At 38.6% G+C, this 16,850-nt stretch overlaps 1 protein-coding gene across 4 annotated transcripts; it reads right to left on the minus strand.

The window, feature by feature from the left end:
- Positions 1-1,971: 1,971 nt before the first annotated feature.
- cd99 (CD99 molecule) lies at positions 1,972-15,915 on the minus strand. Of its 4 annotated transcripts, none has more exons than XM_048978003.1 (11): positions 15,741-15,912; positions 12,135-12,173; positions 8,909-8,950; positions 8,771-8,803; positions 7,955-8,005; positions 7,768-7,854; positions 7,407-7,430; positions 7,270-7,293; positions 3,462-3,581; positions 3,290-3,343; positions 1,972-3,134 (listed from the first exon to the last, which is right to left on the minus strand). In XM_048978003.1, the coding sequence occupies exons 1-11, from the start codon at positions 15,799-15,801 to the stop codon at positions 3,106-3,108; spliced, it is 564 nt and encodes a 187-aa protein (XP_048833960.1). In that variant the 5' UTR covers positions 15,802-15,912; the 3' UTR covers positions 1,972-3,105. The 4 variants fall into 4 exon arrangements, with proteins under 4 accessions (XP_048833960.1, XP_048833959.1, XP_048833958.1 ...); XM_048978002.1 differs by having other exon boundaries at positions 8,909-8,953; XM_048978001.1 differs by having other exon boundaries at positions 8,909-8,953; positions 12,132-12,173; positions 15,741-15,910.
- Between the last annotated feature and the right edge of the window lie 935 nt (positions 15,916-16,850).

Consider the following 16,850-nt stretch of genomic DNA (forward strand, 5'->3'; position numbering starts at 1 on the left):
GTAGTTGTTAAAAATCCAAACTTACTGAAGCATATTTAAGATATAATACACTGCACGACCACCCAAATAAGGTGTTCCTAGATAGCACGATTAAATAAAATAGTAAAACACTGCAAAACGAAAAAATAGCAGAAAACTTGATTAGTATAGCATCACACTTCCAGTTACCAGTTAGTTTATTAGTCCAAATTGTACCGTGAATCTGGATTGTTGTTTTTTTTTTCTGTTTTTGTTGTCTGATGGATTTAAAGATTCTATGCTGAGCAGGACCAGTGGAGAACAAGTGAGCGATTGTGTGAATGAGACGTGGAAGCTACACTGCTGCAGGGCTTAGCTCTGCACTTCTCATGGGATCCTGTGATTTGTTACTTTAATAAGGCGTGATCTCCTTCCCAAGTGTCACTAGGTGTCCCACAGTCATTGGTTACATTCCTCAGATATAAATCCTATGATAGGGTTTCTCAAACTTTCCAACCACAATGCCTGACTGTTCATGATTCATCATGTTGGGATGGGGGGGGGGATTATGGTGCATTACACACTAAACCACACTTTCGTGTCACAGCCCACTTGTGGGTATCCATCCATTTTCTATATCCATTAGTCCTACGCAGGGCCACAGGGGTCCGGAAACTGTCCCAGAAGCTACAGGTACAAAGCAGGGAATCACCCAGGACAGGGTGGTGACCCACTGCAGAGCACACTCACACCATTCATGCACACATGTTTTTGGACTGCGGGGGGGAAATCCCCACAAGAGGGAGGAAATGCAAACTCCAAACACGTGGAGCCAGGGTGGAAAATCAAACCCCAGTCCCAGACCTATGAGCACTGCACCACCATGCTGGGTCGTGGACCAGTGCCTGAAGAATCTTGTGCAATGACATTAGTCATCAGTTCAACACTGGAATCTTTAAGACAACAGATCATCACCCATGGGTCCATTATTCCGAAGGTCAGGTGATTCTTGCACCATGGCCCAAACAAACAGCAGTTGCTAGGTGTTAGCACCCTGGCTATGGTATCCACCGCTGTAAATGTGATTGTAGTGAACCTCGCCAAGCACACACCAGTGCTTAGCAACAGTGACATCACTAACAAAGAATTCATTCAGTTCTCTGAAATCCTCGTGCCAGATGAACCTTCTTGTCTTTTGCAGTCACTTTGAAACATTAATATAAAAGTAGAGATTTTACCAGCGAAACCCACCCGTCTTCCAACCACTTACCCAGGACAGGGTCACTGGGGTGGCCTGAATGTGGTCCAAAACAGGGTACAGACCATCACGGCAATAATAGTCTGTGTCCTGTTTCATATTTCAACTGACCACCCTAGTTCACTTAGCTGCTTGTTTTTTGACTACAGGAACCAGGCAACTTGGCTGAAACTTAGAGAACCAGAGAACATGGAAACCCCAGACCCAGCAAGGTGAGGAATCAAACCCCACACCAGCAAGGTGAGGAATCAAACCCCAGACCCACACGTACAAGTCAACAGAAACACCTCGAGTCACGTCACCCATTTTACTGGGAAATTACTTTACAAATATATTTTGCACTTATCAAAATGCAAACCTTTTACTGCTTAGCTACTGTAATTTCATGATTAATAACTAATCTTCATAAAAAATTTAGCACATCTATAAAAGTGTGGCAAAAAAACAACTAAATTTGATCATTTTCTTCCTGTCAAACATCTACCACAGGAACAAACATGACTGTGTATAAGGGTAAGTATGCAGTAAGACGCATCATGGCATATAACAATTATCACTAATAAAAGTAACTGTAGCTTTTTGTCCCCCAAATAAATTTGCTAAAAGTTTTCCATCTTAGCCTCTGCAGATACACAACCATTGATAAAGAAGGCACCAAAAGAAGTTTTGTCAGCTGTATAGGAAGGAGAATATAAAGGACACTAAACTTACGGATGAAACGATATATACATTGTTTACAGTAATTGCACACACAGTTTAGGTTTGTAATAATCCTTTATTATTTTGGACCAAGTTAACTGCACAAATTGAAGTTACAATTCCAATATTGTAACATTGATACCTGCCCGCTTTCATTCTTACAGATGGTTCTACCCCGGAAAGGAACATGTACGTAATCAAACATTTATTTGGTCCGCAGAGAAGAGCTGAACAAACCATTGCGTCCACAATGTGAGGGGACAGAATATATTAGTAAGCATTTACCAATCAATATTCATTTAGTATGACTTATACTGTCACTTATTAAAATTAGCTAATAGAATTTCATTATCCTTCCATCTGTTTTTGGAGTTGGACAATAGAAGATGTCTTATTGGAGTGCCAATTGTCATAGCTACCACTGTAACATTAAAAGAAAATGCAGAATGTATAAAAGGTACATGTGATTACTCCAAACTGAAATATAAGCTCTGTGCAGAAGATGAATAACAATTTCAGTTTTATACCTTTGCTTGTGTCTCTTTGGTTCTTAATTGGAATGTAAATGTTAATAAAAATGCAGGCATTTCTTGCATCACACATACAAATCAATTAATTAGACTGATGCATTTTTTCTGACAAATTACTGTTATACATAGAGAATAAAAATATTTACAGCACAGACTGTTAATGTAGGTACTAAGACAAAGGTATGGGAGATGTGATTTAAAAAAAAATAAAAATATATAAGAACGTACACGTAATGGTGAGTTGGTCACCATTTTAAATTCAAACCTGTACATCAAGTACATCATGAAAAGTGCAATTATACAAAATATACATTACCTAAAAATATTTTTTAACATTATTAGCCTAACTTCATTTCCAAAGTATCATTGGACAACATCCTTAAATTAATTTTGACAACCGTTCAGTTTGCAAATGAACATTCAAAACATTACATAATAATTATTGCTTGTGTCAATTCTTTGAGGAAAAATAAGCACCTGTCTTTTTCCATAACAACTCTTAAAACACAGGAGAAATAAACGCTGTTTAGGACATTTAGAATCATAGTTAAAAAAAAACAAAACAACAAATAAAAAAAACATTTTTTCTAGTGTTCGGTTTCGCTTCTAGAACACGTGAAGTTTTGTATGTTGCTTCCAGTAGTCTTACCAGGAAAGATATTAAGATATTCTGAGAAGATTGCTGAGAACTGTAATGACAAAAGGCAGGGGAGATATTTCCATAATGAATTTTACAGAAGCATCAAAACAGTTGTCAATATTACATAAAGAACATTCATGCTAGTAATTTTAAGACAGTTTCTGGGATTCTATGGAAATTTACACATGTAACATTATGACATACCATTGCTTTCTGACTGATTCCCACGGTGGGTGTTAACACCCCTCTCTGGGTCACCTGGGGGGGGGCGATTATCATTTCAGAAAGAAGCCAGCAGCACATGGAGTAAAAAGGTTTTTACATACAACTGCAGAGGCCCAAATTCATGAGGAGGATTAATTCATAAGGAACTTACCACCTTGCATTTTGAAACAAAGTTTCTTCTTCTGATATGCAATGTAACCGGATGCTGCACCGATCAGTGCCACCCCGAGTGCACTCACAATACCAGCAACTTGACCAGGGTTTTGGTTTTCTGGGGAGGGGGGGGAAAGTAAAAAATTTTTATCAGAGCATTACAAAAGACACTCCACTAGGGGGCGCAAACTTAAAAAAATAATCATGTTGAGCAGCAGTCAGTTACTACAGTGAATACAGGAGAAAAAAAAAAAGATCAAAAATGTATCTGGGGTGTGAGAGGTCTTAAGTTTTCTGGTCATTAAAACCTGAAAATAACCATTTCTGAAAGGGAAACATTGTTTGTACATTGATGACTGAATCAAAGCAGATTAGCTAAATGAAAAAAAGACGAAGACTTTAAGATTTTAAGATATTTTATTTCATTGTGGTACTTTTAAACTGAAGGGAAAAAATGTAGGTGCTAGAATATAAAAGCCAGGACAAAAATACTTTCTAGATACCAAGTAAAACAAAGGGTGCGTTTGTGAACAGAGCACCGTCCCGTCCTGGTTTAAACCACACACATACAGTTGAGTACAATATGATTACACAGACGCACTTGATTCTTAAGTACCGAACACCTTAATCTTTAAGACATTGAATAGTCATTTGAAAAATCTATTAAAGGAGAAAAAAAAAAACGTTAGATAAATTTGTAATAATGTGTCTATTAAAAGTGGGCTGGATTTTCATGTTCACAGATGAAGTACTCAGAAACTTTACCCATACATTAAATGTACTGCTAATACTTAATATATTAACAATGAAGGCATTCCAGTTTGAAATTATGTAAAACGTGTGTTTTTGCAACACACACAAATTCTTGTTGTTTTCTTAATTGCATTTCCCTTAAAAAATTCTAAAATTTGTCAATTGTAAAAATTACCTGTATTTAGATGTGGGTAGGATACCAGACAAACATTAACCCCAACATATAAACTACCTTTTTGTTGTCTATTCTATTATGGTACATAACTTCAAATTAGGCTTCTCTATCAATATATAAAACATTAAGCCATCCAAGTGAGCCAGGAATCCTTATTTTTTCCCCATTACCTGCAGAAAGGCCGTCACATTAACCTTCATTTTAGGATTTTATCAGTTGGCTTCCCTTCACTACCATGTGAGGAAACTCCAAGTTTAAAGGCTAGCAAATAAATACCAAATTAAAAGAAAAGTCCAGTAACAGTATAGCTAGTCCCCTCCCCCAAATACGTGACCTACTGTCAACAAATAACTCCAAACACAATGCAAAACCAAAGACAATTGATATCACAAGATACAATCTTGATCACTGGCTCATATCAAGGAGTTCCTTGATTCGTTCTAACAACGGCGCAACTGTTTGTTTTAAGTTGTCTATCCAAATAAGGAGGGACTCTGGCATGCTATTGCTTAGCTGCTTCAGGATCTGGACCCACAGAAGTTCTAAATCTGCAATGAAAGAATTGCAGAAGAATTTTAGAAGAGCGACCACCTGAGTGGTTGTACTGTAAACCCACAAAGTTTAGTGCATTTTGTAACCCCTTACCTAACAAATGTCTATGAAATACAATATTGAAATCCAATTCTGGTTCTCAAAGTCAGCACAAGGGATTTAACCATCTAAGATGTGGAACTAAGGTACCAATTAGTCACTCATCTTCTTCTATATTTTGTAAATATACACCTTTAGAACACAGAATTGCATGTCACTTCCAGTTAAAAGGATCAGTTAAGCCATGCATCTCCAAAGGTTAAGAAAAGACGAAAAATCTGAGTATTAAATTAACTAAATTACTACAATAATTGTAATAACCTGAAGACACATAAAAAACAGGAAAAGGTCCTTTTTTCTAGGCAGCAGTGTGACCTGTGAATATGTAAAGAAAAACCTTCCTCCAGAACTAACAGAACAGCCCTCCTTCCAATTACAAGGTTTCCTGTTTTCCATTAGGTAGGAAACAAAAAATGTGCCCTAACAAAGAACATCACATAAGCCATCTGTTTCCCTATAATAAAGAGCACAAAGCAGATTTTAAATCTGTCAATGCAGTCTGTCCATAAAGAGAAAAAGACATTGACAATTTACTATCTTGAGTTTAAAATGAAACATTAAATGATGCACTTAAGCATACTTTAACCAAAACAAAGAATGATAAAATATAAGTGAGAGAGAACATAAAGTTCTGTTCCTTTCTCGAGTGGCTTATTAACTTCAGTAGCTTATGTGTGTGTGTGTGTGTGTGTGTGTGTGTTTCTGCGCGAGCTGTGTGTATGCATGCTTGCACACATACATGACTAAGGGGGTGTTTCTCAATACCAAGAATGCAGAGGCCGTACTTATGGTCTTGGCAAGAGCAGTCCTGCCTCCCAAGAACAAACTTGGGGCACAATGAATCATGGGATTGGTTTCGTTTGGTGAGGATGCAACCAAAGTACCCTTGATATTTGAGGTGGGGCAAAAACAACTTCTGTGGATTTTTACCATCCTCTGTACTTTGGTTCTTAGCGTTAAAACTGGTCTTCGGCGAAGGACGACAATGTAAAGCAGGTACGCGAGAACAAAAATGCGATCAAGTACGCATATTGAGGAACACCTCAGCACATGACCTAAAAGGAACAAATCTAGACAATAACTAACTGCAGGAATTCTGTTTCGCAAAAGACAAAAGTTTACGATGTTCTCCAATCAGTGGTCTACGTTTCAGTATTCCTAGCTTGCACTACATCCCAATGGGATTTTCGGAGGAGGATAGATAATTCAGAAGGCTCACTTAAACCCTATGCCTTCTTAGAAGAAATCTGATGATACAAAAATTGTATTCCGTTTAGATCCTTGTTCTTAGAAAAAAAAAAACAAGATTGTGCTCTTTCATAAAAATGGTAGTAGTTTTCATTTTACTCTTCATGCCAGATAAAGCAAAATCAAAATGGTTTTAAACTGCCTCTGTAGGGGACAGAGGCGTGCAGTGACCGCTGATATGGACAGAAGACCCACCCCTGAAAAGTCAAAACTCTATCAAAGCAGGGTTCTGATCCAGACACATTTACCTTTTCTTGTTACGACTGAGGTGTTTGCTATATATCTGCAATTGGCACACGCCCAAATCAGAACAGTTTTTGTTCTTACAACTTAAATCTCAGAAGATCAATAAACCTAAAATAATAGTAAATAGCAACAGAAGAGCAGTGCAACTTCCTGCTACTCCCCCACTGCCTTCCCCTAAAAAACTATTTTTACAATGCCCCCCAGTCAGTGGGCTATGGTTCAGTATTCCCAGCTTGCACTACATGCCAGTGGGATTTTCAGAGCAGGAGAGAGAGTTCAGAAGGGTCACTTAAAATACCACACATTCTTAACATGAAGAACACAGTGTGTGGTCACAACACAACATACCGGTCAAAAAAGCCCATTACTGCAGAAGATGATCTGCATACTACATCACATTACATTTCTTTAGCAGACACTTCATTACAAAGCACTTAAAAAAAAAAAGTAAGGGCCTTGCTCAAGGGCTCAGCAGGGAAATCACTTTGCTGACCCTGGGATTTGAACCAGCAACCTTCCGTTTCTCAGGCCCAGCATCCAACCACGCTGGGCCTGCAAACCATTCCAAAAGGTTAAAATAAATAAAAACGTAACTAAACAAGCAAAAAAATTATAAAGAATATAAAAGGAAAAAAATGACTGATTTTTTTTCCTGTTCAATTCAAAATGAAAATATACAATTTTCCACTGATCCAAATCCAAAGAATTAAATAAATTCCATAACTATACATACCCTGAGGCTGGGCAGCTCCACCCCCTAAAATAAGGGAAAAAGAGGGAAGTCAAAATCACAAGGAATGACAGCACTTTAGAGTGTATCACAGCACAAAAGAGATGCCAACAAGTCAAAGAAGCTGAAATGATCTGTACCTCCTGAGGGGTCGGCAATACGACCTGGAAGCAAATTAGAGCAGATATGGAGCAAATGAGCACTAAGCACATACTAGTCACGCACGAAAACAGACCAAAGAACTTCAGCTCTATAGATGGTTAGCTTCAACTTTCAGAAAACACACATCAGTTTTTAATTCTGGGTTTAGGCTTCTGGGCTTCTCAATCTCTTAGACCAGTGTTTCTGAATTCAGTCCTGAGGGACTCGCAGACAGACAGTCACATGACCTATCTGGGAGTCCCAGAGGACCGGGAGGGGAAACACCGCCTTAGACCTACATTTCAGCTGCATCAGCACTATTCATTAAAAGCAGTGAAGGAAAGAGCAAGAGCGCCTTACCTCCACCTTTACCTCCTTTGCCTGGATCAGGCTTATAGCCATTCTGACTCGCATCAAGCAGGTCATCATCCCCAAAGGAACCACCTCCTGTATATCACAAAGAAATTCACTGATTTCTGTTCAGCACAAGTAGAAAAAAGTAGGTACTGCTGGGAAGGGAACCAGACGTTACACAACACTGTCTTACCAGTTCCTCCATCTTTGGGACGGACTATTTTTGGTTTTTCAGTCTTTGTGTCTATTGGAGAGAATTAAGAAGTAAATGACATATCAAAAGCAGGAACTACAGCCCTGGACTGTAGCCAGTAGCAAGACCTTTTTCAAGGTTTACTCACTCCCCTTAGTATCCCTTCCCTAAACTGGTGTTTCTTGATGTGGGTCCTGACAAACATTCTGGTCCCTATCCATCAGAAAACGTCTAACTGGGCTGTTGACTGAACTCCAAGTGTTAGATCAAATGTGATAAATAAGTCACATGAAAATTTAAGGCCAGACCAGATCAAGAAACACAGGTCTGTTAATTGTATATCTTTTAGTTGACAACCAAAAGATGCAATGACTAAATAATTAGTATTGTCTAATTTCACAAGTTTCATGAATTTTATATTTTTTTCTATAACAAATATGCAATTTCTCTTTAGCCCGGACTTTCTTTCATGCAACATATTCCATAAATCACCTGAAATTATACAAAAAATTAAATGTATTGAATGCATACAAGTCATTAAAATTGGACTGAAAATAGTTCAGAAAGTCACAATAAAAACTCTAAAAACTTGCACCGATGTACATTTTGCCAAGACATTTAGAAAGAAAGACAGCAGCTGAAGTAGGAATATTCTGAACTATGGAATTGGGAAAGCAAGCAGAATGATCCCAGCATAGTGAGCCCATGAGAAAGACCCATTTTATGCAGTTTAGCAAACAATTCCAAGGCTGTGTCATGCCAAAAGACACACATGAATACCTCCAATCAATTATACATGCGGGACCCACAACTTACCAGGACCAAGGGCATCACCTAGATCAAATTCATCTAAATTGAAAAAAAAATATCATAGTCATGTTCAATCATATTCAGTGTATTTAGCTTACAGGTGATGAGGGATTTTGAAGAAATAGTTTCGAATAAAACACTTACCGTCGGGTGTTTTTTTGGCAGGAGGTGTTGGCTTAGGGTTGACATCTGTAGGGGAAGATTTTAATAGAACATTTAACAAATACATGAAAAGGTCAGAGACTTTGCCATTACTCCGTTTTTAAATTTATATAGAAGAAATGTACCCATGGAAGAAATTAATATCAATACTTGGCTTAATTCTTAACTCTCCTGTCTACATTCCAGAACCACCCAAAATTCCCTGCTTATTAACTTGTGAAGAGAGCAATCGGCTGCATCCCAAATTGTAATGGATCGCCAATTTCTGGCTGAGTGACACAAACAAGAACAGTTTAAAGAATTGATAAGGAATGTGGAAAAATGAATGCTACGTGATAAAATCAGAAAGTGAGAAATGACTGACATGTATGAAAATGTGTCCAGAGATATACGTCATGTACTTGGAAACTCCAATTAACTTATTTTCAGACTGTGGAGGGAAACCAGAGAACTGGAGGACAGCATGCAAACTCCACACACATGGAGCCATGGCAAGGAATCAAACACTAAACCTAGAGCACCATTCATAAAAATGTCAATTCATTCATTCAAACAATTAATTCATTCATTTTCCATAACATCTTCTCCAGTGTTGGATCGTTCTGGACCAATCCCAGGCTGCGAATCCAACTGGAAGGGGGGGGGGGGGGCACAGATGGACTCTGGCCCATCAAAACAATAAAGAAAAACACAACACATTCACATACAACCATACATGATGGGGGTTTTAAAAGACTAAGACACCTAAAAGCTAAAGAGCTAAACACACTGTACTATGGGAAGAAATTATGGGAGTACCTGAAGGAGAACCAGAAGAGGAGAAAAAACCCCAAATGGAAGGAGTGGGGGGGAAAAGAAGCAGTTATACACAGGCTTGGGCGTGAACCCACAGTATTACACACTATGCCATTTTAAAGAATGCTTATATTAATATTTTCATATTAACTTACAACCATTCCCAGGATATACACTACCATTCAAATGTTTGGGGGCACTTATTCACTTCTTATTTAAAAGCAAGGAATTTTAATAATAATAAATAATACTACTATTAATAATACTACTATTATTATTACTATTATTATTATTATTATTATTATTATTATAAATAATAATAAATTAGTCCATTACAATAAGATCAAATTGATCAAAAATACTGTGCAGACATTGTTAATGTTGCCAATGAACATCATAGCTGGAAACAACTGTTTAATGGAATATCTACATAGAGGTACAGAGGCCCATTTCCACCAACAATTAGTCCTGTGTTCCAGTGGAATGTTTTGTTTGCTAATGCAAGTTTATCATTTAAAAGGTTAATTGGTCATTAGAAAACCCCTTTTGCAATTATATTAGCACAGATGAAAATTGTTGTGCTGATTAAAGGAAGACAGCAGGGTGACGCAGTGGCTAGAGCTGCTGCCTCACAGCAAGAAGGTCCTGGGTTTGCTCCCAAAGTCAGGTGTAGGTCCTTTCTGTGTGGAGTTCGCACGCTCACCCCATGTCCGTGGGGGTTTCCGCTGGGGGCTCCGTTTTCTTCCCACAGCCCAAAAGCATGCAGAGCAGGTTGATTGGCGAGTCTAAATTGGCCCTGTAGTTGTGCGAGTGTGTGCCCTGTGGTGTGTTGGCGACTGCCCGGGGTTGGTTCCTGCCTGTGCCCCTTGTACCCAGGATAGCCTCCGGGACCCCCTGCGACCCCAGTTCGGATTAAGCGGTTATGTTGATGGATGGATGGATTAAAGAAGCAATAAAACTGGCCTTCAATGGACTAGTTGAGCATCTGGAGCATTAGAAATTGTGGGTTCGATTACAAGCTCAGAAAATGGTCAGAAACAAAGAACTTTCTTCTGAAACTTATCAGTCTCGAAACTAAGTCTATTCTTGTTCTGAGAAATGAAGGCTATTCCATGTGAGAAGTTACCAGGAAACTGAAGATCTTGTGTAATGCTGTGTACTACTCTCTTCACTGAGCAGCGCAAACTGGCCCTAACCGGAACAGAAAGAGGAGAGGGAGACCCCAGGGCACAACTGAGTGAGAGGGTAAATGTATTAAAAAGTGTGTTCAACTACAGACTCCTTATAGGTCTTCAACTGGCAGCTTCATCAAATAGCTCCCGCAAATGACCAGTCTTAATGTCAACAGTGAAGAGGCAATTCCGGGATGCTGGCCTTCGAAGCAGAATCACAAAGAAAAAGCTGCATCTCAGAATGACCAGTGAATAGAAAAGAATGAGATGGGCAAATGAACTCAGACACTGGACAGAAGATCGGGGGGAAAAAATGCTATGGGTAGACAAATCTAAGTTTGAGGTGTTTGGATCACAAAGAACATATATGGCATGCAGATCAAATGAAAAGAAAATGGAGGAGGGTTTGATGACATTTGTCAAGCATGATGGAGGCAATATGATGCTCTGGACCTGCTTTGATGATGGTAAAGTGGGAGATTTGTACAGGGTAAAAGGATCTTGAAGAAGGAAGGCTACCACTCCATTTTTCAGCACCATGCCATACCATGTGGACGGTGCTTAATTGGAGCCAATTTTGTCCTGCAGTAGGACAATGACCCACACACAGCTCCAAACTATGCAAGAACTATTTCGAAAAAAAGCATTCAGCTGGTATTCTGTGTATAATGGAGTGACCAGCACAGTCACCGGATCTCAGCTCTATTGAGCTGTTATGGGAGCAGCTTGATTGAATGGTATGTAAGAAGTGCCCATCAAGCCAATCTAACTTGTGGGAGATGCTCAATGATGTCCGGGCTGAAATCTCATCCGATTTAACTTTGATGAAAGCAAAAGTTTGAAGAACATAATAATAATTTTTCAAATTAATATAATTATTTCCAACTTTGCCAATAACTACTTCCTATTTATTTAGCTATATTTCCTATTCAAACTCATTTCGTGTCTGTTTTCATGGAAAATAAGGAAATTTCTAAGTGACCCCAAACTTTTGAATGGTAGTGTTGTTATTGAATTTACTTGAATTGTCCAAAACAATGCAAATACTAAAAAGGTAGATATTAAAACTCAAAATATGAAAGTGAAATAAATCATTCACTGTTTGTCTGTACTACTCCTGTCAAAATCTGCACATATACCACATTAATTAAAAACAATCATGACAAATATTAACCTGGGTTTCATTTACAAGCAACAATAAAGAGGATGCAAAGCAGGGAAACGTTTCTAATACTTACCACCATCATCATCATCATCAATGGCATCCCCAAGATCAAAACCTATAAATAAAAAGATTATTATAAAAATGCATGCTATCAAATTATTTCATGTGACAGAGAAACAGAAGTTGCAAGTGCAAACATATTGTTAAAAGACTAGTATAACTGTACAAGTTATACTAGCAACGTGCATTTACATAAACATACGATAGTTCACTGTAACACTAAGTGCATGAGAAAAATTACAATAAGTGAATGGTCTCCTGGAACTGGGCAGTATGTTGTCACAGTACCCAAATTTCAAAACTGCGATACGATACGAAAAAAAGTATTGAAATTCAGTACAATTCAGTACAATTTTTGATGAGTATATAATGAAACTCAATTTCAATTGCAATTGTTTTCAGGAAAGACTTTACAATCTTTTGTAAATTAGTGTCACTTTAAAAAAAAAAAAAAAAACCTTCATATTGCATTGCCAGTCAAAACAAATTGCAGCATTAGCCATTGTAATCACGCTGTAATTGGATTGAGATTCATGAGCAGTAAGTAAACATTAAAAATTAAATGTTACTTTATTATTACGATGCATAATAAAAAGGTTCACATTAACATGCCTTTATCGATGTCTCAAAGCACGCAGTTCTAACAATTGCATGACTATGAAAGTTTGTATCAAAATGATGATACTAATTAATACAAAGCCCATAAAGGTTAATATTTCGGTAATAAGACACCTCTCTCAAAACACTATACATGTATTGCATTGCGTGTCGGTCATTTTCATGTTTAGCTAAATTTGTGTTTGCCCCCTTTGTTAGTACTTGCACATGCCCCATGGTTTATCATCTTCATTTGGCACAAATCCCAAATATTTACAGACTCCTTTCCATCTGCACTCTATCGATTAAGTGCAGTGGAAAAAGCTGTAACATATGGGAGACTGCGGTCAGGTCTCCCATAGTCTACGAACCTCAGCGATCAGAGAGAACTGGAAGTGCAGACTGTAGAAGCAATACCATGGAGAAAAAAAGAAAGTTTTGAAACTTTTGTACACGATAGAATCGGTATTTGATCATTTTGACAAAACTTCCAGGTAGTCAGATGCAGGAGGGAGTTTCATTAATGTATCTGTCCACAAAGTCTGGGCCTGATGTCACAAATTATTGATTCAAAATTCTTCAGCTGAAAAGCAAGGTGCCACAATTACTCTGGGGAGGGAACTGACTCAGGCTGCCCCAGGCATCATAGCTTGCCTCTGCCACAGTCTCCATAGGAATGCATTGCTTGCGTAAGCAATTGCCTAAGAACTGCCAATGCTCAACCCATTCCTTGGGAAACCCCAGACCCTCCATATCTTTGCTCCCTCCCAGCTCCCACCGGAGCTGTACCAGGTATTTTGTTTTCCTAATTGCCTGATTATTTGGTTCAGAGGGATAGGAGGGAACAGTTTCTGTTCCTTTTTGATTGTTCAGGCTGACAATTCTGTCCATTCAATGTCATTTTTCACTCAAAGCCAGTGCAAAAAGTACATAATCCATTGACCAAGGATTCAAGTGTCACCAGTTACTTGTCTCCGAGTCAAAAATCCACGGACAAATACGCAAAAGTAGGTTTTGCATTTCACAAAATGGCGGGGAAATTTCGGAGGGGGAAGTGGGCGTGGCCAGCACCATCTGACGCAGGCCCCCCCGGCTGAACACGCTCCTGCCCATTCAGTGTCATTTTTCACTCAACACTGCCTTAAAAAGTGTATAATCCTCTGATGTATGTTAACTGTACTGTCTTCGTACCAGTAATATTCATAAAGTTGCACAAGTGTACTTTCTTTGGATTTGTGCACTTTAAGTAGCTGTACACGAAATAAAGCATCTTCATCATTAATTACTGCTCGTTATGAAAATAAGGAAAAACTTCAGTGTTTCAGTACAGTGTGTCCGATGATCAGAAACATTTGTCAAATGCCAATGCTGAGAAATATTTACAAAACTTTCTTACAAACTAGGCTCAGATTGCTGTACTCCATTTCCAGCTGATGGGCTATTTCAAGCCATGCACAAAAAAATCCATCATCGTACAAGTTTTATTTGCATACATGTACGTACGAGTTGTTCTGGTCCTAAGAAGTTTGTGGGTGAAAATACCATACCGCAAATGTGAAGTTAGGAAATGCATATTAGGTTGTGTTACATTACTAGACATGATAATGTCCATGTATTAAGGGTTAGAAGTGAAGATTTCACTGTTTTTATATGACTTAGCAAAACACACCCTTCCACCACAATGACAAACATTTCATGCAAACATCATTGGAATTTGCTGGTGTAACAAGTTCCAGTGTCAGGAATTGAATATTTTGACTAAGCATATTATATATATATAAAATGATCCATTAATGCTGCATGTCTGCGTGTGTCTACAATGCTTTCAAGCCTTTACCAAGAAGTGAACTGAGAGTTGTCACACCAGACCAGTTTCACTGACATCAGACCTCCAGCACCAACCCTTCCCCCACTTCCAGGTGTGCTCTGCGATCATGAATGACGGTTCAACCTCATCTTGTGGTTCTTGTCGGTTCCAACAACGGGGGAAAATAAGGAATCTTCGTGGTTTATTACCATGTTAAGAATTTAAAATGTAATTTATTCGGATGGCCCTATTAAGTTTTATCATAACGTATCACCTCACATTAAAAAAAAAAAAAAAAAAAACACTTTATACGTAGTCGTACAGAACAACTGCAGATACACTATCAGGGTGAAACTATAGAAATTTCCACGTGTTGAAATACTTCTATTGACGTTTAAACACATGCAGCATCAGATTCTTCTGCCCCCCCCCCCACCCCCCTCGTTAACCGCACCTCACTGCACCATCATGCCCAGCCATGACTCACAAACACAGCATGAGCCTTTTCAGAACCACGATGAAGCTCCCGGGCGGGTGGAGTCCTCTCACTGCCTGGATTTAATTACCGAAACTTGTTCTTGACCCTTCGTGTTTCAATCTTTCCATCCACTATTTCGGTGTTTTTCATCATTCCGCACCCTTAAGAAATCGGCACAAGCGATAAGCCGTGTCAGTTTCCATGTTTACAATTGGTTTCTGATCCTCGAAATGCAGTAAAATATTTGTCTCGGAGGATTAGGTTGGAAAGCAGGAATAGTTCGTATCCTGTTTGCACATTAAAATACCATCTAAACTTCACTCATTTCATAACAGCGGAGCCTTGAAATTTTCAGTGAAAGAAACTAAGTGCAACTAATAGAAGTAACTTATATCCCGTTCTTTACTTTTTATTACAGCGCTTTATCATTTTTTATTCCACATTTTTATATATTACCGCTTAGAAAATTGTATGCAGCGATTCTAAGGTTGTACGTAAGGGAGCTATTCGCCATGCCTTAAGTTTGCTGGGCACAGTCTGCGCGAACGAAGTCGTCCCCATCCACGTTTGCAAACTCCGGAAACAGCAACAGGACATCACCGCATCCGTAAACCCACAAAACCTTTTAATCACTTATACATACAAATAGATTAGTTGGCTGGAGCAACTCGAGTACGAGTCATTATATTTATTGTTGATTACGTAAAAAGACAAAATAACATCTAAACTCGAGTTCTTACCTTGCGCACTGGCTCCAAATGCAAAACCTGCAAGCAAAAAGATCCACAGATATAACTTCATTGTGATCGGCTAAATAGTCAATAAACCTCGACCAACTTTATTACGAAAAGCTCGCGCCAACTTCGGTTTAACTACATGTAGTGCTCGGGTGTGGCATTTATCGCCTAAATCAATGTAGAATTGACATCTGCGTGAGCCAATGGCGAAAAGACGGGGACGGGAGTAGCAGATATTGATTGGTTATTAAAGATAAGGTCCGCCCCCGCTTGAAAATACGCTGGTGATGAGTAAGTTTTGCTGTGGCTACAGTGTTTTGCGCGTTAGTTGTTACCGACATTGTCGGTTTGGTACATTGTGCCAGCCTGCGTTAAAATGGCGTCTTTGGTTGGCTTACTCCGCTTCTTGTATTTTACACCTTCACGTTTCATTGGTTTATTTTAACATAACGCACAATGTAAAAAGGGATTACTGCGAGCAACAGGCATTGCAATGTAATACTTCGCTTGCCGACTAAACTCCCGAAAAGTGTTCGTGTTATTAGAGAAACTGTTTGCAATAACAAATCCATTTATATGGGAAAAATAGAACATTTTCTATTCTGGTGACTGTTTTATACTCAATGCACTCTATCGCAAGTATTCTTCATTTTGGCTAAAGAAGCAGACCTCCACGGTATAGTGCTGGTTTAAATTATTTTTCTTAATCTGGCACTTATATTGTATGATACAGTGCTAACTAGATTAGCTAGATAGTCCGGTGTTGTAACTTGGTAACTTCCTATACCTCAAGGGCAGTGACTCATTACTGTACAATGTGTCTGAAATTATTATGCCAGTGAAATAGTTCTAAATATCTTAAGACCGGGTAGAGACATTGAATCACTCTTTTTGTCCTGTATAGTGATGCATGCTTTTGTACTGTGCATTGATGTCTTTTAGAAATAATGGAAACAGTGCAGTTTCTGATGGAATATACAGTACAGGGTTGCCAGTTCTCACGCATCTGGCGTGACTCCTGCTTTCAGACTCACACTCAAGTGAGAAATCTTACGGCCAATTTGTATTCCATTATAAACCTAAAATCAGTTACATCAAATCGCTGGAGTAGTT

The sequence above is a fragment of the Brienomyrus brachyistius genome, chromosome 16 (genome assembly GCF_023856365.1).
Source record: "Brienomyrus brachyistius isolate T26 chromosome 16, BBRACH_0.4, whole genome shotgun sequence".
Taxonomy (NCBI): domain Eukaryota; kingdom Metazoa; phylum Chordata; class Actinopteri; order Osteoglossiformes; family Mormyridae; genus Brienomyrus; species Brienomyrus brachyistius.

Bases quoted from the DNA above. Each gene is read 5' to 3' on its own strand.
- cd99 (XM_048978001.1), bottom strand. From the start codon at position 15,801: ATGAAGTTATATCTGTGGATCTTTTTGCTTGCAGGTTTTGCATTTGGA. The intron at 7,855-7,954 runs GTAAGACAGTGT...TGTGATATACAG, and splicing joins TCCCAAAGATGGAGGAACTG to GAGGTGGTTCCTTTGGGGAT. The intron at 3,582-7,269 runs GTATGTATAGTT...CCCCCTCCCCAG, and splicing joins TGGAGCTGCCCAGCCTCAGG to AAAACCAAAACCCTGGTCAA.